General features: G+C 44.1%; 1 protein-coding gene across 2 annotated transcripts in view; it reads right to left on the bottom strand.

The window, feature by feature from the left end:
• LOC131109740 (collagen alpha-1(XI) chain-like) overlaps positions 1–25,291 on the bottom strand; it is a 56,947-nt gene that overhangs the window by 23,310 nt on the left and 8,346 nt on the right. The window contains exons 1-16 of one of the 2 annotated variants that reach the window (XM_058062020.2): positions 22,969–23,271; positions 18,135–18,299; positions 17,078–17,291; positions 16,150–16,312; positions 12,428–12,556; positions 8,868–8,957; positions 8,506–8,589; positions 6,819–7,127; positions 5,952–6,017; positions 4,871–4,912; positions 4,459–4,521; positions 3,017–3,091; positions 2,784–2,867; positions 855–911; positions 308–361; positions 163–216 (exon numbers count right to left, since the gene is read on the bottom strand). In XM_058062020.2, coding sequence (XP_057918003.2) covers positions 163–216; positions 308–361; positions 855–911; positions 2,784–2,867; positions 3,017–3,091; positions 4,459–4,521; positions 4,871–4,912; positions 5,952–6,017; positions 6,819–7,127; positions 8,506–8,589; positions 8,868–8,957; positions 12,428–12,556; positions 16,150–16,312; positions 17,078–17,291; positions 18,135–18,299; positions 22,969–23,062 — 1,743 coding nt within the window. In that variant the 5' untranslated portion in view covers positions 23,063–23,271. Of the gene's footprint in view, positions 1–162; positions 217–307; positions 362–854; positions 912–2,783; positions 2,868–3,016; positions 3,092–4,458; positions 4,522–4,870; positions 4,913–5,951; positions 6,018–6,818; positions 7,128–8,505; positions 8,590–8,867; positions 8,958–12,427; positions 12,557–16,149; positions 16,313–17,077; positions 17,292–18,134; positions 18,300–22,968; positions 23,272–25,291 lie in introns of those variants that run through there. The other variant, XM_078789089.1, reaches the window with a different exon arrangement.

The following is a 25,291-nucleotide window of genomic DNA, read 5'->3' as shown; positions in this document are numbered from 1 at the left end:
TAATCTAATCTAATCTAATCTAATCAAACGTTCATAGGTCCGTTTTCCCACCACTGTATAAATGTGAATGTTCTGGACAGACGTGCAGGAGAGGTCACTGAAGTCACATGACTAAAAAAGGGCGTCAGCTATGACTGCATGATTCATGAAAACATGACTGACCCTCTTTCCTGGCTTTCCTGGGGGGCCGGTTGGTCCCTGGAGACCTCGAGGGCCCTGTGGAGAAAACAGGTAAACATGATCCAATCATCATGATCATCAATCATCTGATCCAATGCATGCGGTGGGGATACAATAAACCCCTCACCTGAGGTCCGTTGTCTCCGCTGTCCCCTTTAAGACCAGAAGAACCAGGAAGACCCTGTGTGGCAAAAAAAGATGATTATTGATTATGTATTTGCATGTTTTGTTTGGAAAGGGTATATCGTTCAGGTAGGGGTCGCTAGAGGGCGAGAAAAGCATCATGATAATATGCACAAACAGGCCAAAAGTACTAAATATATGTACTAAATGTATGGTACAGTACACAGTACGTGGGAAAATGTCGTCTTGTACTCTCATACTTTCACTAGTATGTGCAGTAATTCAGTTCATACATCAGAGAGGTGATGTGAGCGTTTATGAAGCACATCCCCACGGCCTCACAAGTCCACCAGGACCAACCCACACATTACTGGGCGGCCTCAGCCCAGTCATTATGCATGTGTGCACGGGTGTGTATGTGTGTACAGTACATGTACAGTATGTGTGTACGTATGCATGGGTGGGTAGCGTACGATAAACGCAAAGCCAGGGCGTGCTCATGACCTCATACGTGGGATGAATGGGGGGGGGGGTGTTGAACAGTTACTCACCACAGGACCAGATCTTCCCGTCAGGCCGGCTGGCCCAGGAGGACCTCTCATAGCCAGCTGGGGATCAAACAGACATAAACCATAAACCACTTGGAAGACTGGAGCATCATTCTCACTGAAAATGTTTTGTCGGACTGCGGCCACATCATACAGCCAATCTAGGAATTGACTTTCCCAAAATGGTGGCCTCCGCTTGAACAGATGCTGTTCTGTGGATGAATCCAAGCCAAATGAAGCTAGGAGAATATACATCTACATATCGTGCTGTGTACCCCAGGGGTCTATACTATACTATATATATAATGATATCTGTAAAGTCACCAAAGACCTAAAGCTAGAACACCTCAAGTCCAGGAGGCATCGGGACTAGATGTCCAGGGCATCTCAGCTGGCTCCTCTTGGTGTGAAGGACCAGCGGCTTTTTACTCTTTTCGGCCGCTTGTATCCACCATCTTGTTCTTTTGGTCATGACCCAAAGCTCATGACCACGTAGACCAAGCTTTGCCTTCTTCTCAGGTCTCTCTTCACCATGACAGTCCGATACAGGGTCTGCTCCCATCCACCCGTCGACCTCACCGGCCTTCCCTCACTCATGAACAAGACCCCGAATATGAAACGTCACTCCCAACCAGGAGGGTCCAATCCACCCTTTTACCACTGACAACCATGGCCTCGGATTTGGAGGTGCCGAGTCTCATCCCAGAAGCTTCACAGTCCCAAGTGAATGTTCTTAAACCCGATTGGATGAATAGATGCATTCATTCAAGCGGTTTTGAAGGGAAAACACGTCCTGATGGTAGCGACACTCTAAAGTGGTTGTTGGTGAGTTACTGATGTCAAAGTTGACCTCCAAATCGTTTACATTTTCCAGTCAAGTCCAAACTTTGACTCCAGTCCAACTGGAATTCGCACCTCTGACAATTACTACCAAACACGGCGGTACTCTCTGCAGTTTAGTTATCAATCGCTGTATAAAGAACAATAAATGAAACTGCATCGGTTTAAATTGAAATGAGCCTTTCCAGGTGCGGAGTGGACGCTTTCCTTCCTCCTCCCTGCCAAGGCGTGTGGAACGTTTGCAGGCTAATGACCTCAGTGATGATGATGATGATGCTAACTCCGCCCTGACAGGCTAATGTTCATTCTGTTGTTGCTTGGCTCTGTTGTTCCAGCTAATAAGCCGCAGAGACAACAATTTGTCCTTGATTATTCTCTTTGCAGCTGTCGGGCCAAAGCTTTGTACTAAAAGACTAAAAAAGACTAGAAATATACGCAGGCTATATAAAACAGTCATTTACTGTAAGTGAGTTTTGGCTGCACTCCAGCTATGTCGAGTGTTGGTGAGGTGTGAAGATGACGTCCGTGCTTCCCTTAATGGGCTCCATGTGTTGTCGCTCACTCACTAACTCACCTTGTCTGCAGAGGGAGGAATTGGATGATTTTAAGGACAACTAACATACTGGTAAATGAACAGTGGAAACCTGGTTTGTAATGTTTGCATTTAACTTTAGTTAACTTATATTTACACAAATCGGACACAAATCACCATGACGCCACTTTCATTTTGCAGTTCAGACGACATTATGTATTTGTCAATTTGTATTGAACAAAAAGATGAAATGCACGAGGTGTATTTGTGAGCCAAACCATTCCATTGTTGGTATTTTTGGTCTTGGTTTCTAATGAGGGCTTTGTTGTACTTTCTACATTTCAATACCAAGCAGACAAGACGAGCACGTTAGCAGGTCTGCACTGGGACGACAGTGAAGATGATTCTAATTGCCTGTACACTAACTGGACACAGCTTGACTCTGGAACAGACTACTGGAGGTCCACTAGCAACCCAAATAGTGTATTGACAAAGCGTATTTCAGGTGTCAGGTGTTGGGTGATAGAGGGACAGTGGAATGATGAGTGTGGAATCCTTACCCTGGCCTGGGAGAGGATGGCCTGAGCCTGAGCCTCTTGGGCCGTGACCACGGGTCCCTTGTGTGCCTCGCCGCCTGCACGGAACTGCACGGGAAAAGGAGGCATGATTCAAATCCAATCGGTGCGATGGAGTGAATGTGATGAATGGCGATTGGCGAGTGAGCGGGTGAGCGGGGTGTCATGCAAAAATGTGTCAGCCTGCTGTGCACGTGTGCAAAAGTGGCAGAACTTACTGGAAGCATCAGAATGGTACCTGCTGGTCCAGGGACACCGTCTGAACCAGGGATTCCAGGTCGTCCTGGAGGACCCTGTGGAAGCACAAATGGGATATTATTATGATTTACCTTCTAATCATAATAATGCCATAAATACGCACGCATTTTTCTCACATGAAATTTGTACTGTCTAACATTTGCAGCATTTCCCGTTTTCAGTACAACTGAAAAGCATCATTACTTTTGTGATGATTTTCTGCAAACGCACACAACTTTGCGCTGTTCCTTTTGTATTTATATTGCCGACCAAGTGTTGACTGTTGGGATGAAGGCTCGGCATCCTGATGGCTAGGTTTTTCAAAGATGGGAAAACTGGGTCAGGTGGTGTGTTTGATGTGGCCAAGTTCAATTTCATTTAATAATTGATGATTAATGTATGACTTATCATTATCAGTCATTATCACAAGACAGATTGTTTTCCTGTCACATTTTAATCGTGCCAGATTTTAATGAGAGGCGTGAGAGAGTTCACCAACGCCGATTATAATCTTGACCAATCAATTGAACGCCTCTCATTGCCTTTAAATGTGCGGGGCCCACTGGACTGCTCATCAGAGACCATAATGGGCGTCACCACATCGACCGCCTCATGGGACAGTCACATTAAACACAGCAGCAGGCTAATCCAGGCACCGTGCTTGTGATCCACCTCCACAAATCAGCCAATTTACCACTGTGCAGGGTGCGCTTCACCTGCGCCGAGAATAGACCAGGTCATAGCTGGCCAGCTTTCAGTGCACCTTTGGCGTGCCCTCTTGTCATAACGGTTTCACTGCGCCAAGCTGAAAATGTGGACACCTCCTCCTGGTGCGCTGCCATGCCCATCTCGGCGCAGCGCAGTCTATCAGATTACCAAATTGGCTGCGCACATTACCACTGGCCGGGGTGCGCCACACTCCATCACCCTGCGGCACCACAAAAGTGGAGCCAGTAGCCTCTTTTCATCCCCATCTGTAGATCCTTCTCGGCAAGACACTTGGTTTCCCACGGGAGGAAATGAGGGGAAGAGCGGACCAACAAAAACATTTCCTGATCACTTTAAAACCCACAAGGAACAGTAGCGGCATTGTGTCCGCGTGATCTGCGCGTCATGGCGCTCCACGCTATTGACAGTCCACACTGACATCCAACTGTGTGTCATTTCATCAATCATGGGATGGAAAACATTCAATTAGCCCAAGAAACACTTCTTAGCGCGACGTATCAGACATCATGGAAAGGTTCAACTCTTGAGGCATGAAGAGACCATCCCCCATGAGAGGGGACGGTTTGGGGGCCTTAGGCTATAAATTGGAACTTCATTTCCAAGGGCGTGAAGGTCCAATGTAGATCGTGTATGAATGGGAAGCGTGCGTCAGACGTTCCAAGAAACAGCTGTAGTCTCTTCTACAGGAACTCACCCTTGCACCGGGATCTCCTGGGGGCCCTGGGGGACCCTGCGACCCTGGGGTACCCGGGATACCCTAAAAACAGACACAGGCAGACAAAACGACACAGAGACAAACATACTTTGAGTTCATTAAATCCCAAACCTCGGCTCCCCAAGCATTCCCACCGCAGGCGCTTCCATCCATCCAACAGTAATCATGCTTTGGCCAACACAGACAGAAGCTTCAAAAGGAACCCCTATCACCCCCTTTTTGGTCCCCCCCCCACATACACACACACCAAACGCACACAAATACTCCAGGCACCACTGACTCTCTTTCCATAAAGGCATTTTTCTCCCCCCGCCCCCCCCCCCCTACTCTTTAGCTGTTCTCCATGTGTGAAAGGAAGGCAGGAGCCTTCAGTGAGGAACGTGATACTCACTGCCTGGCCAGGGGCTCCTTGGGGTCCTTCTATAAGCATCCCCTGGAAAAAAGGCAAGGAGATACAGTAGCATTGAAAATGCACTTTGAATCCGAAGGGAAGAAATGACAGACGTCTGCTGCTGCCTTGCGGCTTGGAGGCCGAGGACTTGACTTATTGCTACAAGCGCTATTTCATCTTCCTTCTTTCATGTGCGTGTGGTCAAAGACTTGGATGGTGACACAGATCCTGGATCTGGAGCTGCTATTTCGGTTCATATTAGGGGTGAAATTGAATAGGAAGACGGCGGAGCTGTCAAAGTCAAGTCAAATGAGTCAAGTCTCTCCCGTAGGTCAAAAGAATGATTCACGTATTCGGGAAAATCCACCTAATTCCGACTGGAGCGGTTCTATGTCGTATTTCAACGTGAAGTGAAGGATATACGGCCAAAATGACTGGTGCCTAATGTGTTGTCTTAATATGACAAAACCATATTGGTCACGCCCACTTTTTGAAATGGGCTTCCTGTCGACGAGCCTTGTTGTCTTATTTGCGTTTAGCAAATAGCTAACGACATTTTTCAGGGCTGACAAGTGTAACACATTTCTATATGTACATCAAATAATACAATATGTTATATTCAGATGATATTAGCATTATTTCATATATGATTTTTATTTTATATGATTGTAAAATCATCTCATGATGAACATATGTACCAAATTTCATGTCAAAAAACATTTTATTTATATATTTTTATTTTATTGTATTTTTCGCCATACAGTAATATTATTAAAAGTATTATCATTCTCTTAATATTTTGAGGTTAATCTTGTGAATTGACAGCATTTTTGCTGTAGTTGTTTTCTTAATATTCAACTATGTCAAGTTCATCCATCCATCTTCTATGCCCAGTATCCTCGCTAGAGTTGCGGGCATGCTGGAGCCTACCCCAGCTGAGTTTGGGCGATTATGGCAATTACGTCAACGTTCTTTTTGTACATTTTATTCCTGCCTTATTTTGACTTCATTCCGGTAACATTGAAGCGGGACATTGAAGCAATGCTAAAGTGGAAATGTAACATTTAAAGGCGTCACTTACGGGCTCAATGACTGCTGGTTCTCCCTTCTCTCCTTTCTCCCCCAGGTAACTTTGGCTTCCTCCCACCTGCCCAAGAGAGAAACCACAACGTGAGCTTCCTTTCAAATCGTAATGCAAGTTCATGTTTGAAGACAGCTCCAAGGTGAGACCGACAGGAAGCAGATGCTCTGTCCTCGACGGGTGGGCGTGCCCTCTTTTTTTTACACGCAAGACACCAATAAAAGCGCTAAAAAAAGCCGGGCAAAGGGTTGGCTCCTCCAAAGGATTAAAGGGAGGCTGCTCAGAAAAATCATTCTGTGAAATGCTATCATTTGGATATGGGGCAGACTCCTCAGCTTCCTGCATCCAAAAAGACAAAAAAGGACAAAAACGACAGACCCCAAGTGAGCACAAATGGGGTCCTTGTCTGGCCTATCCATCCAATGACAGAAGAGCCCCAAAACCACCAGAAGGCAGGGTGCCCAGAAACCACCACACTTTATACTGGAAAGTCTGTTTGGGGGAGTCTTGGCGGGTTGGTGGACTGGCGAGCGCTAATAGCACGTTAGAGATGAACCCGAGGCAGTTTGTCACTTCCTGCATGGGAGAAGGTTGATCGTGAAGTCCAGGAATGTCGCGAAATGTCCCCATCTGATCTGACACTGATTAGATTTAAAGTCCTGGTGGCAAGTCGAACCAAATGGGTCATCACGCAAACGGGGTCACGTCTTTGCCGACAGCAAGGTCGACATCTGCGGGATCTTAAAGAGACGAGGTGTGCGTCTCATCTCTGAGGTGTGACGGCGTCTGCTTCAAGCTGCAATCCCAAACAATACACGGCGCCGCTCCGAACGCACGCTGCCACGCTCCCGCCATCATCCCACTTACGCTGCTCTCCCTGAAGTCTGTCTGCGCCGGAACGCCGGGTCCAAACTCCTCCTCCTCGCCCGTGGAGGTGGTCTTGGTTTCGGTGTTTGTGCCGTAGTCGCCGTAGTCGCCGTAGTCGAAGGGCTTTTCCACAAACTCGTTGTTGTCGTATTCCTTCAGGTCGTACTCCTTAAAGGTGTAGCTGTCCGCGCCAGCGTCCGTGTTGCCGTTGGTGTCCACTGAGGCCACGGTTTCCACGGCGACGGTGGGGTCCGCCCCAACCTGTTCCACGCCGGTGATGTAATCGTCGACATTTTCCTCTTCGTATGTCTGAAAAGAATCCGCCAGGGGTAGTTAGGAAAGAGATCCATTTATTACTATGATGGTATGTACATCAAATAATACAATATATATTCAGATGATATTAGCACTTTTTTATATAGGATTTTTATTTCATATGATACCTGTATACCTCAATATCGTATTTCTTACTGATATTCGATATGCCAACATTGTCCGGCCTTTTGTTTTTTGCTACCGATACCAACCGATAACAACCGATATCAGAATATTTCAGAAATAAACACAAATTAAGAGTAATATTGCCTTATGCAATACAAGTTATAGAAAAAGTGGCATAATTACTTGAAACATTTTGTTTCAACAATAGTCATTCATAAAATGTGAGCAATAGTCGATTTCACGGTCATATATAATATAATAGTTAATAATAACATGCTCTCCGATTCAGCTATACCATTTAAAAGGTGCACATTTCAATGAGGCACAAACATCTGTAAGGTGCAAAGTACACTTCACTCATGGGACAATATCATTATTGGCAGGAAGAAATGATCAAAATATGAACAGATATCTCATTTTTATGCCAATATGGGCCGATAATACTTTGGTAATTCTATTTTATTCAAGGAGAATTGAAGGGAAATAAAAGTCCAGTTCCAAGTCCTACAAGACAAATTCCGCTATTCCTCAAATTCTCCACCCGGACTGACATGATGAGGGGTCTGCCTCCATTTTGAAATGTCTGAAGTTGTACTGTACGTCAATCGGTTATGGTCGCTAGAAAATGTTCAACCACACTTTTGGAAGGACGAGCACCAAACTTGTTTGGAGTATTGGTCGAGTCTCACCAGTAGAACTTAGTACTTAGTAGATAAAATTTAGTTGAGACAAAATCCCTCCCAAAAAAAATCCAAGTTACGCACCCAAGTGTAGTTTGTGCAACTGTACGATTTGAACTCGTCGGCTCGTGCAACAAAGCGCCTGATTGGTGGGCTTAAACGGGCCAAATGTTCCTCACTGGGGCGTTTATGTTTAGGGCAGCTCAGCACAAATGAAGGCAGGTCCTGCCAAATTGGGGAAATGTCAGAGCCATTTTTTGTGTCTGTCTGCTGGCCTTTAAGGCAAAAATAAGTGAGGTTTCCCGCTGCGGACTTTATGACGCATGGCTTCTCATGGGAAAGAAAACAGTAGCATAGGCAGCTCCGTAGTATCGAGGATTCGCTGGATTCCGACCACCGGAGAGGCTTGTTAAAGTGCCGTTTGGAAACAGCTGATGGCGGCGGAATATAAACGTAGACGGGTTGTAAATCACGTCCCACCAGTGAGATAATAACCGCTGAAAATGAGGCTGCATTAGAGCGATCAGCCGCCTCCAAGTGACCGGTCTTGGTTTCCAAAACGTTACCTGGCCATTTGTGGGCGTTTCGGGCTGACTTCCGTCCACGGTGGTGTAGTCGTAATCTGTGAAGTAGTCGCCGCCCACCACTGTCTGCAATCACAGCAGCAAATGCAACTTAGGGTCTTGATATCACAGCATTTGTATTAGAAACACGACCGCGTGTTTAAAATCTCATAGACTCGTTTGTACACTTTAGTTGTGATGCCAATCTCAACTGACATTTCACAACTTTTGGTATTTAAAAAAAATGATAGCATTGCAAAAGTACACAACAGGGATAGAGAGGAAAAGGCGGACAGACAGGAAGAAGTCACGTGACGGGTCCTTCATGACGTCGGCCATGAGAAGCGTATTAGTAGGAGTGGTACCTCGGTCTTGGCTCCTTCGGTCGGGGGCGATTCAGTGGTTAACTCTCCTTCACTGTAGTCATAGAGCTCACCATAATCATAGTTAGTGTACTGTAAGGGGAAAATGGAAGGGAAGGGGGGGCATCAGTAGGTGCCAACATGTAAATATTATTTACATGGCATGGAAGAGCAAAGCAGAAATGTGTTTACATTCATCTCCTGTCTGTACTACGTCACACATGAGATCAACTGGGATCCATATTAGCATTTGAAAACATTAATGAAGAAGAATCTGGGCATCACCAGCCGACCCAGGCCTTTCATTAATGAGCAGCCATGAAAAGAAATGTGCTGCCCTCGACGGCAAAATAGCAGGCAGTAAATTAGCTGGAAGACAAAATAAATGTGCGGCTCGAGGGCTGTAAAACAGCCCACATAAATGCAGGAGGAAACGGTCAGCTGTGGGGATAACGTTGATGTTTATTTACAGCTTCAAAGTCAAACCGCAAGGAAATAAGCCCAAAGCTTCAAATGTGGGAATCGGCACTCCAAATATTAAAAGGTAAAAGGTTGGAACCTAAAAAGGATTTAGCCAAATAAAATAATAGCAAAATATTATGATATGAGTAGCATAATCTTTAGAAATTACATAAAATAATAATAAAAATAAACCAAATAAAATAAATTCATTAAATTTTAGTTTCAAACTGAAAAAAGGTGTTTTTTGGCAACATGGAAGCGGGTCCAGGTTGTAATATAATTTTGTGAGCTGCCTTCTGCACACTCAATAAAATGAAAGAAAAGTGCTGAGTGTATTTTTATATTTAGAGGTGAATGAAGCCTAATTGAATGGTAGAAATCAATATCACTCCCTTGACAACTGTGGACGTCATGAAAACAATAAAAGCTGCAGTGTTGGCCAACAATCCATCCAGAGGTGACGCTCGGGGAGAAGGGACGGCCAGAGTGGCGAGACTGGCCGCTGTGGACGGGGGCTAGGGGGCGGGGGCGTACTGTGTGGTTTTGTGAATTGGAGAAGATTTATGATCCTCTGATGAGTGCTTGGCTGGGACTTGGCCTCAAGTCTTGGATGAATTTGCACACATATGTCCACACGCTCCTCCCGTATCGCTCCTGCTTCCTCTTTCATCCCAGCTGCAGACGTACGGCCGACAACCATGAAGCTCCCTGGCGGAGGCCTTGGTACGCTACAGCAGCAGCCATGTCTGGGTGACCAGAAGGGATGGAACACCAGGGTTGTCCAAAGTGCAGCCTGGGACCCTTTTTTTTTAGGTAGATAGGTACTGGCAGGTCAAGTGGCTTCAGCGGTGGTTGAGGCAAAAACTTGGGACACCGGGAAGTCTGGTCCTACTGATGGCCCTTCCCATGACCCAGATAAGCATATGAAATATTACAGATATTATTATTATTAAAAAGAAAACTGCTTTAAAAAAGTAATTCTTAAAAAAAATGAAATATACTAAATTGTTTAAAATAATAACTATATTTATTTTATAATATAACATAAAAAATTAATGTAGTATAATATAAATATACTGTACATGTTTACATAATATAAACTGAATGTGTGAATGATTATTATCTTTGTCGTCTTATCCACGTTTTAATCCAAGCTGGGCTGGACCATATTTGTTTACCGGGCAGACGCTTTGTGTATCGTGTGGGAATTTGGTACGGTCCAGAATCTCACTGGGTTCCTATAGAGAACCCAGTAGACTTTAGAGTTGCGGGGTGGGAAGTTGGGAAGTTGGGAAGTTGGGAAGTGATCTGGACTGTGCAGCAAATTCCAGAAATAATGGTGACGATGAATAAACTATATGTGCGTCGTTCCAGGAGCCAAAGTGATCCCTGCTGTCTCTCTCCACTTGACAACCTCCTCCTTTTCTCGTGGCCTTCCAGAGTGAACTTGATGGTGAAGCAACATTTTCCATCGCTGCCCCCCCCCCCCAGTGTGCAGCCGCTGCCTCCAAACAGACAGCATCAAGAAAAGCAGCAAAAAAGTGTACTTTTCCAGGTATCGGGAGTCTTGCAGGGGAAGTTAAAGCTTGAATTTCACAGGGACTTAGGGCAGAGCCTGCAGAAGTCGTTAGTGATATAAATCACGGGGCCACTCCAAATGTGGGCTCACAAAGTTTCCAGTGTGAGCTCATCAGTTATTTGCTCTAACACAAAAATGTCATTTGACAGCAAGGGCTCGTATTAAAAAAAAAAAAAACATGAAAAAATGCTTTATTTCAGCGATGGAGTTAAAGTGTGACATTAAGTGACAGATTGATTGGGGATTTATTTTAAGGAGCACTAACATGTTTTTTGGACTCAATTTCACATCCCCGTTTATAAGGGCACATTTTGGATAAATTATGGCCAGCGAATATAATTATATGTTAACATTTGATCATTTTAATACTGTCATAATTTATGATAATTGTTGTGTTTACCTATTAAAGACCTTTGGAATAACCTTGTTTCCATTGGCTGTTGTTGATGTTTATTACAATTATAATTATTATTTATTACAATCATATTATATGTTATTATTTTTGATTTTGTTTTTTATGTCCTTTCATTCTATTTGAGGTGTTTTAGATGTACCTCGTTGCCTTTTGTGAGTTTTTGTGCCTTTATTTATTATTAGGGTCTGAGTACCGACGTGCAAGGGTCATCATGAAACTGCTATGTTTATGATTTTTTTTAATTATATACTGTATATTCTGCAATACTCTTGCATTTTTAGGGCCTCAACATGCATGAACACTCATCAAAATTAGCATTTGGAAAAAAAATTAATATCCTGAAGTAGAGGCTCCTTTAAACTCTGACAAAATTAGCCTCCGCCTTTCATGGCAACGTCAATCAGGATAGGTTGCACAAAAAAGCCGCAAGAACCCATGTTCCAAAACAAACAGGAAGTCGGCTATTTTGCTTTCTGCTGGCAATTTTGGGCAAATGCTAGGGATTGCGTTTCAAAAAACCAGTCCCGGGCACTTGGACCAAATGAGCCCAAATGGAAATCATGGTACTACGTAAGTGGGTCATGTTACATCATGAAGGATTTTAGGCTGTGGGTGGGGCGCGGCAACATACTTTGATGATCAATCAGACAATTTGCCACTGAACTGTAAACATTAATAACACACTTCTACAAGATCAGAGCTTGATCATAATTGACACCTTGACGCTACACATAGGCCACTTCCTGAATATGTGTCAGCACCCAGTGGCAACAGGAAATGAAACGTGCCCTCCGACTCACGCCAGCCCTGAGTTGCATGAGGGCCCAATCAATGCTGCTCGCAGCTTTAATGATGTTTTTAATTCCTTATTCTGGACAGTATGGCAGTTTCAAAGCGCTTTACTAATGAAGGTTTCAAAATTGTTACGTTTTCTCCACCATCCTAGGACAACCAACTAAAGCAGCTCCACCAAACAGTGGAGAGCAGTAATGACAATAATATTGACAATAATTATGAAGTACAATGAAAGGAAAGTACACAAATATATGGGGAAAGCAGTACAAAAACAATTCTGGTGTTTATGCCCAACCCCGCCCTTACACTGACCTCTTCCTCGGGTTCCTGGGCCTGGGGGGTGTCCTGGTGGTTGGGGGTTTCACAGTCAGGACTGTAGTGTTCACAGTAGTCATAGGCGGCCCTGGGGTCGGCCACGATCAACAGCTGCTGGATGTCGCCCTGGGACCGGGGAGAGGACAAACAGCATGTCGGGAAGTTAGCCTGGCAGCACTGAGCTAAAGCTAAAGCTAAAGCTAAAGCTAAAACAATGAATGTGATGACAACCACAGAACATATGGGATAGCTGTACAAGAGTATCTGATCTGGCTGCTCAGTACAACATGGCTAAGTCAACGATATCCATAATGGGCCATCGGAGCTGCTAATGTAGCTTAAAGGGCCAAATAAGGTAACCAAAACTTTAGAAAAGAGTACAATCATGGTGTGTACAACTAATACGTATAAGTACATATAGCTAAGAAACCTCATGTACGTAGTGTCCACATGAGGCAAGGTCTAACCAGCCCTTCTTATCTGGGTGTTTACATCCGTCAGGTATGTAGCTTCCAGGGTCTCAGCAGTGCCGTGCTAATAAAAGGTGAAGGTAGAACAACAAGCAGGATGTGGTGGTGCGGTGCGGGTTTAGCAGTCATCTGCTGATATATAAGGCAATGAATTAGGGCTGGGGGGGGGGGTCTGCAACCCATTCTAACATCTGCCAGTCCCCGCAGATAAATAACACAGCTCCGTATTTATCTCGGGACGTCTGGTTTTCATGAGCTTTTGGAAAAGGAAATTAGATCCTCACCGGCGGCCAAAAGCCTCACTTTTTTTTGAAATGGTTGTCTCCTAAAGAATTGCTTCTGCTCGTGGAAGACGTTATTGATACCCCAAGAAGCGCTTAAGTCACCTCAGATGACCTGCCTGGAGATATGCAGCTACACTGACGGGGATGAAAGCGCTTCCTGGAGGTTTACGGTCGACGTTACACAAACATTCTCAGACGGGTTTAGCTTAGCATGGAGGCTAACAGAGTTGAGTTTAATTTGGCATGGAGGCTAACAGACTGCAGTTTCGCTTAGCATGGAGGCTAACGGAGTTGGGTTTAATTTAGCATGGAGGCTAACAGACTGCAGATTAGCTTAGCATGGAGGCTAACAGAGTTGGGTTTAGCTTAGCATGGAGGCTAACAGACTGCAGATTAGCTTAGCATGGAGGCTAACAGAGTTGGGTTTAGCTTAGCATGGAGGCTAACAGACTACACTGTACTACACTCCACTGTACTATAAAAGTACTGTTATTATAAAGTAAACAAAGGAAGTGATGTAACAATGCTGCGGAACGGACGTTGGTAGATAGAAGATGTTATTTCCACGTGGCGTAATCCACATATTTCTCTCTTTCTCCGTGTGTTTTGTTGCAAAAGGAAAATGTGATGATGTCACCCTGACCCGCCCGTGACACCAATCAGGGCCCAGATGTGTGATGCATAACACAGCTGCTAACACGGGCGCCTGTATGAGCAACATGGCAGCAACAACACTCCCAGCTTTCCTTGTGCACTGTGCACCACCAGCATGCTGGAGGTCCAGCTGAGGGGGGGGCGGATTAACAGTGAACCCAGAAGCAGTGATGGGGTGGGGCGGCGGGTGCTTGGGGGTGTAATACTCTCCAGATTTCTCCCAAACGCAGCCTCTGTGGCCTCTTTTCATTCAGTTGAGCACAAACAAATGCTCAGATCTGGATTTCCAATTAGTCGAGAAAAAACACCGCTTAGCTTAGCATAAAGGCTAATCTTATCCATGCAGGCTGAAATACTTGAGTTTAGCTTAGTTTAAACGAAAGAATAACAGACTTTAGTAAAAATTGAGTTTGATTATCTTAGACTTCAGTTTAGCTAGCATGAAAGCTACAACAATGAAGTTGTCCTGGCTTGGATTGGCCAGAATTCAATTTAGCTTAGTATATTACCACAAAATATTTGTGTTTATCTTAGCATGTAGGCTGAAATAGTTGACTTGAACTTAGCTTAGCCTAAAGCAGGGGTTGACAACCCGTGGCTCGTTTAATTTAGCATTGAGGCTAACAGACTGCAGTTTAGCTTAGCATGGGGGCAAACAGAATTGGGTTTCATTTAGCATGGATGCTAACAGACTACAGTTTAGCTTACCATGGAGGCTAACAGAGTTGGGTTTAGCTTAGCATGGAGGCTAAAGGAGTTGGGTTTAATTTAGCATGGTGGATAACAGAGTTGTGTTTAATTTAGCAGGGAGGCTAAGAGAGTTGGGTTTAGCTTAGCATGGAGGCTAACATATGTGGGTTGTCAGGAATGTTGGAAGGCTCAATGAGCTGTTTAGCTTGACATGAAGGTGGAAAGTGATACGTTTAGCTGAGCAAGAAGAGTCAAGTAGTCAAGTTTAGCCTAGCATAAAGACAGGATGTGCTGACTTTAGCTTAGCATCAAAGCAACATCTGCTAAATCATTTGGAAGACAAATGAAAAGGCTTGTTGAAAAAGGTTACGACTTGGAAGAAAAGTGTTTGCTCGGATCTTTTCTCCCAAACTGGTAATTAGCATAATTCCAATCTCAGATGACTGCGGCTTTCACCCTGGCATTCTTTCCAAACTCACATGCGAGGTTTTATTGCCTGACTTCACCGCGCCGTATTTCCTTATCCACAGTCTCAGGATGCTAAAGCTCGCCGTAGAAGAAGAAGAGGAAGACGACACGTGTGGAAAAGTCAGGTCTTCACATCGCCAGCATTCCTAAGTCACACTTCAAAGCTTGTCAAATGTTACCATTTTTATTTCTTACATAATGTCCCCAAGCTATATACATATATATACATATATATATAAAAAAAATTCCTGAAAAAAAGTTTAGGCTCCGGATTTTTTTTTTTTTAAGCCCTGCAAATAGACTGTTGTGTCGAAAATGTGTGCTAACTATGTGACTATTGCTCTCGGCCTATAAACCTCTCACTTTACAAGCCAATGAAAGACCAATTAAAGATCTGGCAACATGGAGCTGACATTTCCAAACCTCCTAAAAACATTCATCACGCCAATTTAGAGCTTCAAAAATACATTATACAACTCATTTACAGCAAGACTTAAATGGACTTAAATTGACTTAGAAAGAAGACTAAAAGAGTTCAACTTGGTTTCGTTTCATTCATTTTGGGTTGCGGGGGTGCTGGAGCCTATCCCAGCTGTCTTTGGCCAATCACAGGGCACATATTGGAGAGGGTGGAATTGAACTTGAGTCTCCTAGCTGTGAGGCCTGTGCGCTAACCACCTGACAGCCGTGCAGCCGTGAAAGTTAAAATGTATACTTAAATTTGCAGGAAATTAGTTTACTTAATCTTAGCAAGAAGGCTAGACTTAGCTTAGCTTAGCATTAAGGCTATAAGAGTGGATTTTACGAAGTAATAGTATAAGTAGCAATGTTTGTAAAATAAAGTCTATGATTCTTACAACCTAACTCTTTCCTAAGTATATTAGTGTGTGTGTGTATAAACGAGAGAAATGAACTTAAACTGCTTTATAAAGTAAGTGCATTGACTTTACCCATCCAAGATGGCGGTGACGTTGACGTATCGCAGCAGTGTACAAACCCACTGGAAGTGACGTCTATCTATGTCTATGCTAAAAGTTATGCTTGAATTCGCAGTAAGGCTAAAAGACTCTCATTGAGATAAGCTTGCAGGCTAAAAGTGTTCAATTTCTGTTCAAGTTAGCATTCTAGCATGACCTTTTGTCATCGTCGTTACCTCAAAGACTTGATCATCCAAGATCCTGGTGCCAAAGACGGCGATGCCTTCAGTGTTGATGGCGGCCTGCTGGCTTCTGGCCAAGGGCTTGGTCACCTTCCTCTTACAGTCCACGATCATTGTGACGCTGTTCTTCTCCACGCTGATGGCCACGCGATGCCATCTGGCCAACACAAACGCAACATCAAGGTGCATGCTAACACACGACAATCTAATGCTAATGCTAGGCTTACTCTTTCCTGCAGCGCTATTTAGCCCTGTGAACCTAGCGTAGCAGAGTGACATAATACAGCTCAGAATACATCCCCCCCAAATAAATGCTGCTAATGTTGCACAAAACTTCATCAAAAGGATTAACTATGCTTTTTCTTTAGCTTTTTTGGCAAAATATATCAATATTAATATTATTAAAATATTCTTACCTTTTACAGTGCATAGCCTGTCTTTACATTATAATAGTTAACAAATATGAAAAAAAGGACACTAAAAATGGTGGCATGTTGTTAAGCTTGGTTAACTTCTTTTTACACTTAGTAAATAAGAATGGTGTGTTTTCACGTGGCATGGTGGCATGTAGCGTTTAGCATGTCATATGCGTCACCCTCGTAGTGTAAGCGGCATAGAACATGGATGGATGGATGGATGGATTTCATGCACTGCAATTAGCGGTGGTTAGCGTCTTTTTATGTTTGTACAACAATAAGAATGCTATGGTACATTCCTCATTGTGGGACCAATGAAGGCATGTAGTACTATGTTTTTACGCTTTGCTGAACTTAAATCGCATTGTTTAGCGTTTTTGCATTTGACGAGCAACACTGCTTAACTTCTTTTTACACTTGCATTACAGTTAAAAATGCCAACATAACTTGCTATGGTGGTCCAATTCAGTGTGGGTGTGAACCCGAGGGGGTGCCATTTGACTTACTTGCCATCGGCCAGGTTGATGGAACGGAACAGGGGGTAGTCCTCAGGGGTGGGCTTGCCGTGCTGGTCCTCGTACAGGAAGATGGGGGCGCGGCCCACCTCCACGCCCAGCTGCTGCACGCCTTGTTTGCTATAGAGGGACAGCAGGAAGGACTGGAGGCCGGCTTTGGGCTTGATGGTGAATAGGATGGAGAAGTCCTCTGGGAAAACGCTCCCTGGAGGTCATGCATGGAAGCACGGGTCAGAAGAGTCACGGAAATGCAATGGAAAAGTTCTGGAAAACCCCGGTGTCCGAGCATTTTTAATTTTTTTCATTGGCTTTTTGCACCAACATCAACGAGGGGGTGTCACTCGTTAACTACGTTAGGCTGCACTCTTTTTTTCTTTATGTTTTTTACAGCACTTTTAATGCTTGCATGACCATTATCATCACCACCGTTGTGACCTTTAGTGTTTAACGTCCCAATGTTCTTTTTATGCTAGCACAGTTAAATACTAAAATTATATGACAATATTGACCCCGAGACATTTGTCATCATTTTTTAGAATTTGTTCAGATTTTTTTTTTTACTTTATTACAAAATTTAGATTTTAACGTTGTGACATTAAAAGGGGCTTATTATGCTTTTTCCACTTTTCTGACCAATAAATGTAGTTAGAATGTTATATTTGTTCCACATCCATATTGGACACATCCGGTAAAGGCAGGTTTACTTTGTGCGCTAATAAGGAGATGGGAGGGGCCAATGGACGCCCTCTCGTCATTACACTGGCTGGAGAAGGCCGAATGGTCGCTTATGAAGGATTCGTCATCTCTGCTCACATTTACAGTTTCAGTTGGAGGAAAATAGCTCTTGAAGTATAATATAGGATATTGTACTAATAGTGGCTGCTTTTGTGTCTCATAAACGGATGCAGACGGAGAACGAGGCTGGCAGCAATTAGACTTCACAAGAGTTCCATTATTGACGTTGGCGCTCAACATTGTCCTTAATTGGACCCAATAAATCCCAGAGCAGGAATAACAACAATCTGGCCCTGCTCTTTTTTAAGTCTACCTGGGAAGAGCTGCTTGGTCGGAGCGCTGATCTGGGCGTTCTTGCTGACTCGGTAGGCGATGTCGGGCTTGGAGCCCCTCCTCATTGGGCAGAACCCGGGTGTTTTCTTCACGCCTTGAGGGGAGCTCTTGAAGTCCAGAACCTTCAACACATCCACGGGCTCGGCTGTGGCCAAGAGAAAAATGTGTCAGGTTAAACTCTCACTGAGGAAAATATCATCACATTGCAACGACTCAAATGCTCGGTCAGATATTGCAACATATCATAGCAATCCCTGGACACCGAGGCCCCCTTGGTGGAACAGGGGCTGCAAAAAAATGAAAATTGCTTTTTTGCTTCACAGTTCCACCCTCGAAAAAGATTATTTATCATCATCATTATTATTATTTTTAATTTTACTTTTACCTTCAATGGAGATAACTGAATATTTTTCATTGTTTTGTTTGTTTACCGCTGTGTTAGTAAAAGCTCAAATTATTCTCTATGAAATGATATTTGGAATGGATTTGTTGGATTTGCATTATTTTATGTTGGAAAAATTGTTTTGTTTTTCGTTTCTTTCATTTGTCATCGGATCTCTTGGAATGAATGAATGAATAAAAACATATAACACTGCATAATAATGATTTTCCATGCTGGAGCCTATCCCAGCTGACTCCGGGTGAGAGGCGGGGTACGCCCTGGTTTGGTCACCAGCCAATCACAGGAACAGCTTCTTGTTTGGATGCCGGACAGCATTCCGAAGCTCGTCCTTGAGCCATTTCCTGTCACGTGACTCCTCCCAGTGATGATAGCGAGGAGAGCAGGCAGGATGGTGGCGTTTGTTTTTTCAAGTGTGCGGTTCGAGTGTTGACGTGCGCATTGTGGCTACCAGACGACATCACTCCTACGTCTTTAGCAGATGTTTCTTTGCTCCTCTTTGTTCTCCTTGGATGGATGGGCAACGTCCCGTCACTCCACCTACGTTTACAATGGTCTTTATATTAAATATAGAATAAACCGCTAAATGTAACCATGAGAAAACGGTGCAAAACAACAACTCTTACTGCAACAGCTGGCCAGCTTTCTTTTAACATCTGCCAAGCATGAAAACAAGAATTCCTCTTCTCAACACTGTTTGTTTGGGAGTTAGCGGGATTATGCAAAAACACACCACCGATTCCCATGGATCTTCATGGAGCAGAAGCCCACGAAGGAGCCACTGAAATTGGTGCAAATCAGGATAAAAATGCACAATAGAAGCATTCATTCTTCAAGCCAGCAATTAGACCTGTCCGTCTGATTGGATTGAAGATCTTACATCGTTCTTTGTGCACCAGGAAGTAGCCTGTTAGCTACGACATGCACAGAAAAACTAACAACATTTTGTCAGTTAGCAAGTTTAAGCAACCATGACAGAACACGTAATATGTCAGATGACATTTGGACATTCGGTGCAGGGGTGTTCGAAACTTTAGTGAAAAATGAAAGGATGTAAGGGACACGCTGATATTTTTAAAAGTGTAGTTCCCCTTTAAATCACAGCTATTAACATTTCTTAACCTGGTAAACCTTCAAATGACTAAAATGATGAATAATTCAAAAATGGACTCAAAACTCAAACAACGCACTAAAAACACCCATTTGAAGAAATGGGAAATGCTAGGCTATGTCATAAGACCACTGCACTTTATGCTAACATACCTCAGCTTCATGGTAACACATGATTACATCAGTTTAAAAAAATGTAAAAATGGTACGTTCCTGTCTTCTTAGGTTCAGTAACACACATTATGAAATGGTATGAACTCGAGGGTTGTTGTTTATGATGACTTGTGTTGCGTTTTCACGACCAGTCTTCCCATTATAGGTCTTTGCCGTCTACATTGCTTCAGTGTTGTCAGAGCGCATGCTGCTGATTGCAGAAACGGCGTTCATGCTTTAACGAGTGCTACAGATGCTAATTCTTTGAGGTTAATATACATTTCTAAAAGTTATGCTTCATGAAAATGACAAATACAGACAGGAGACAAACTGTATGGCCAGACATCATTTGTCTCCTTGGGGAGGAGGAAGGGGGGGGGGGGGGTACACCTCAAAATCCCCTCTAAGGAGATGTGATTTATGTGGGAAAAAAAGCCCCCAGACGACATTCATAGGCGTTTGACAACATCAAGAGCAGGCCACATGACGGCACATTTTCCAGGCCGCTACTGTAAATATCCAATTAGCAAGTCTGGATGGATGTCACCTACAGCCGCATGTGACGCCTGAAGTGGTAAAAAAAAAGTCTGATAAAAACATCCGTCACTTAATAGTTAGTCACTTCTTTTGCTGGAGTTGACGGCACGTGAAGCCGGGGAAGTGCTGATGGTGCTATTCCTGTTGGGTGGCTGCTTGGGGCGGGGGCAGGGGGGCTTGGAAGTCCACATGCTGAAACCATTATGGGTCTGGCACCGCTCCCCACATGCCCCCCTAAGTAAAACATACACAAGACTAAACCAGGATGGCCCCAACTTTTCCTTCTGATGAAAAATAGGAACCTGACTGGGGATGGGGGGTTTTGGGGAGGGGCGGGGGGCTCCGTTGGCTGCATTGTCAGCATTGTGCCTGAATAATATAACGCTATTGTATCATGTCTTTTAAAAATATTACCTAATCAAAATGATTTCAAAAGTCTGTGTGACATGATAACATATAGATATGAAAAAAATCTATTTTTTATAGATATAAAAAACAGATAGATATTAAAAAAATAAAAATAAATAATAATAAATAAAAAATAAATAAATAATTAAATAAATAAAAATAGATATGATATTTACATGCGTTGGGACTCTGACGGATATTCTTGTCTTGATAAAAGCAAAAAAAAAAAAGATTTCCTCATGCGAATACCTTTCTGCATTACTGCATACCTCAAAGCCTCATATATTCCAGATGTGGCGAATGGTTGAGGACACCCACCCCCAACCTTCCCTTCCACTTCTGGTCCAAGAGAAGACGTCCGCCAGCTCGTCATTCACAGACAACCAACCCTGATGATGACTGCGAATTAAAAGGGGTGTTTGTGGGCCGTTTGGCAACACGTGTCCTCTGCATGTTAACAAGCGCCTGGCGTCGTGCACTCAGGTGCAAGCAGAGACAAGAAAAAGGTTGAACTCCTTTTTCAGGAGAAGACAGACACATTGATTTTGGACGATGGAAGCTTAAACGTCCCCGCCCCGTCTGCTCCCCAGGCATGGAGTTTGATGTGGAGCTGTGATTAAGATGGAAAGCGTCTCAGCGGGGGCGGGGGATACATTTCTTTTGGGATGTCTTTGAGGAGAGGTGCTCTTAATGAGCTCTGGCAGCAGTGACAGCAATTAAAGCCCCCCCCCCCTCCTTGCGGGGATCTCACAAATGTTTGCATATCTTGCAATTATGGTGAGCTTCCATCTCAATCAGGCAGACAGGAAGCTGCGCTTTGATGCTTGGGCGATATATTGTTGACTATTGTCTGCTCCATAATGACGCTTTCGATACTAATCCCAACAAAAGTCGCTACTTTTATATTCCATGGCAACATTCCGCCCAGCACAGACGTCTCTGGCTCAAAAGAAATATTATTCAAAGCTAATGTGACCCACATATGTTTCTTTTTTCTAAGCAGTCAAAATACTCCACATTTTCTTTTTCCTTTTCCATCAACGCCCCCTCTTTGGAGTCTTTCTGGGGAGCTCGGCGGTGGATCATGTGGAAAGATGGAAAAGATATCCTTTAGGCCAGGATGTGAATTCCATCAAGCCTCTCTCTCTGAAGTCCTAAGGCTTTACATCAAACTATTTTCTGGCCTGTTAAGTAACAACTATGAGTCAATGAAAACGGATTTTTATTCCCCTTTGCTGCAGCAAAAGTGTTCCATTTAGTCTGCATTCACACTTTTAACATCAGCTATGCTAGCGTGGAAAGTAAATAAAAGGCCATCATCAGACACTTGGCAGGCTCCAATAAGTGGGCGAGTCATGTGACCGCTACGCTGGTCAGGGTTCAACCATAAATTGGAGCACAAATGACAAATATGCAAGAGAAATACACCTCTGCTTTCTCCCTCAGTATGCGTATTAATGGGGCTCTTTAAAAGTATATTTTACAGGCTTTTGTTGAAATCTAAGCTTGGCATATTCACATCATATGGGAGAAAATGCACAATATATAAATAAGGTATTGTATTTGAATTAGGTCATGAAATATCTGACAAAAGCCGTCCTTACTTGACGCATGTGATCTTTACCGTGCAGCCTTTGGTCACATGACACCAACACCAGTGTCAAAAACAGTAAAATATGGAATATGGTTCTGTGTATGTAAAAACAGTCTGGATACTGCAATATTGCAATATACAGTATACACGTATTCAACCAGTTTTGTTTGTGAGGTGACATAAAATGCCACCAAGACTCCATTTGCTCCTGACTTTATCACATTTTCGGTCTCCAACCATAATTCAGAAGTCAGAATTCCCAGGCGTCCTTTAAGGCAACCCCATCATAAAACAAATAACAAACGCACCCAATTCTCTCACTAGTGTTCCTATCGAGGTGACCTCAGCTGACCACCTCTAAATGTGGTGAGGGGGGTGACCTATTTGAGATGTAAACTTCTAGGAGTGGTAGGACAGGTGCAGGGGTGGATTTATGTTACATGCAATATATATATGTAATATTTATGTCCATTAAACTAGTCCTATGATAGACGATGCTGAGATATTGAGGAGGGGTCGGGATTAATCAAGTTATGCTTCTTTCTCCCCATTTTTGTCCAAAACTGCAAGTGTAAGGATTGAAGTTTGAACGATTGAAACAAGGACCCCTACCTGCTCGGATGGAGACAGCTTGCAGAGTTAAAACAAGGACAGCGGCCAACCACCTTTTCGTCTTCCAGCGGGTGGCCTGCCTGCGCGTCTCCATGGCGATAGCCCGCACGGATGCGGCCTTTGGCACAATAGAAGAAAAAAAGCTTCTTCCCTTTCCTCAATCCCAGGAAAGAGCGGCAAAGTGCGGCGCTGGCTCTACAGCTCCATGTGGGGACGTATCACAATGCCTTTGGCGGCCTTCGGCAGCAGACGGCTCCCCCCTTCAAGCAAGCCCAGCTCCACACTGATGGCGGACTTAGGATGAAGAAACCTGGAGCTTTCTTGAAAAGCTTGGAAGGCAGCCACAAAGGAGGATAGTCGCTGTGAAAATCATCAAATCACCAGTGGGGAATGTTGTCTAGGGGCTGGCCACCCACGCCTCCTCACCCCCCCTTGGACCTCACTGGGCCCCGCCCCCTTTTCCACAAGCGCACCACTTGGTTCAGGTGTAGCCCGAATGGGAGGAGGCGCCGCAAGGAAGCCTAAAAGTTGCTAATGAAGTGCAGCAGACCGCATGCAAATGAGGTAGCGGGGGCGGAGTCGTCATTTTAGACATTTCCTGACACAGCGTTGGAGCTCCCGCACGGGCCACTGCTTCATATAAAAAGTCCCGGTAGCCAAAATCAAATGTTTTCCAGACTGCAGAGCTTCCTCTCGCAGACCCCGGGCCTGATAATAATTAGGGAATATAAAAAAGGAAAAGGCTGGAGGAGAGAATGGAAGCACAGGTGCAAGCCATAGAGCCGTCGCACAAACGCTCGCCACCTCTTTGGCAGAACGTGTCGGCGTTTATGCATTATTGGCCCGCACAAATGAAAACCATTAGGGTGCGACGCAGCACATCAAATGATGTTAGTCTCCGCCCCAAAATACTACAAACAGGATGAAAATGCCCTTTAAAAGCATCTGATTATACTTTGAACAAGTTGTCGCGGATGGTTTGAATTAGCCAAACTTTTTATATTCCGGCTTTTATTTGTGTTTAAACTCTAAACACATTCTGCTGCCGTAAAAAAAGGCAGAAAATGACATTCCCGCCATCTGGGTGTGCCTCAATCTGCTCCTAGAACCCAAAAGGAAAGCGACAGAGGTGGTTTGGATTAGGGATGGTACTCGTTATCAACGAGCATCCGTGACAGATAACGAGCATGAAAGGAGGGCAGCTGTCAATCATCCGTAATGGAAATCCTCATTGTTTGTTTCTGTCCTGTAGTTGTTAGGAATAAAGTTTATTCATTCATTTTTGTACCACTTTTCCTCACCAGGGTTGCGGGGGTGCTGGAGCCTATCCCAGCTGTCTTTTGGGTGAGAGGCGGGGTCCACCCTGGACTGGTGGCCAGCCAATCACAGGGCACATATAGACAAACAACCATTCACACTCACATTCATACCTTTTGACCCCGTGAGGATAAGCGGTAGAAAATGAATGGATGGTCAACATTTGAGACTTGATTGTTTCTTTAGCAGGAATTGTTTTGGGAATGACAGCCATCTTCCAATACGACGCCTTTCCCCCAACGAAGCAGCCGGTGTCCATAAGACAATGGAACACTTGGATTAAGTTTCCATGTGCATCAGCCAAGCCTCTGGATCGGCCCATGTGATTGGCTGTGAAAGTCCCCCTTTGACGACGATTTGAGTGGATCAATGCACCCACGCAGAGCAGCTCCACAATTACCGGTCAGACCTGAAAGTAGGTCTCAGGAGATTTCCATCCTGGGAGGAAAATGTACCTTTTTCTTTCATAACACCCCCCTCCAAAATGTCCCAGTCTTTTAAAATGACTGTGTTTGAGACCTTAAATGATGCGGTAGAGTTCTGGGTTGGGTTTCGGGCTAAAAACGTCAAAGCCCTTGATTAGGGTTAGAAGAACATTGAGGCTTGGCTCGGTAAAGTACATCCTTGTGTCCCGACGTGGCTTTCCTTATCTGGGCTGTCTTTATATATTTATGTACCGTATAGCGCTAAGGAGGAACATGGCGATTCAGATGGCGGATTAAGCAAACCAGACAGTACTTAGGACACGAAACAAGCTGGGGAACGCTAGCCAAGGCAAAACATGAGCAAAAATTTGAATGATAACTGAAAAATGTGCTAACCGGTTGCGGACGTTAACCAAGGTACTACAGTGTTCTGTCAATATACGGTTCCATCTAAATCTCTGATCTAATCTGACAATTCTGTGTCTTCAAAGAGCAGAATGACATTTTGGGTTTTGTCCTTCATATTTAAGTCACAGAGCTGAGAAAAATGTACAGCCTGCTGCCTGTAGCGGCTCTTTAGC

Source organism: Doryrhamphus excisus, linkage group LG2 (genome assembly GCF_037039965.1).
Source record: "Doryrhamphus excisus strain RoL-2023G ecotype Guam linkage group LG2, RoL_Dexc_Guam_v1.1, whole genome shotgun sequence".
Lineage (NCBI taxonomy): Eukaryota > Metazoa > Chordata > Actinopteri > Syngnathiformes > Syngnathidae > Doryrhamphus > Doryrhamphus excisus.
The sequence above is the reverse complement of the archived record's forward strand: the minus strand, read 5'-3'. Positions and strand labels throughout refer to the sequence as shown.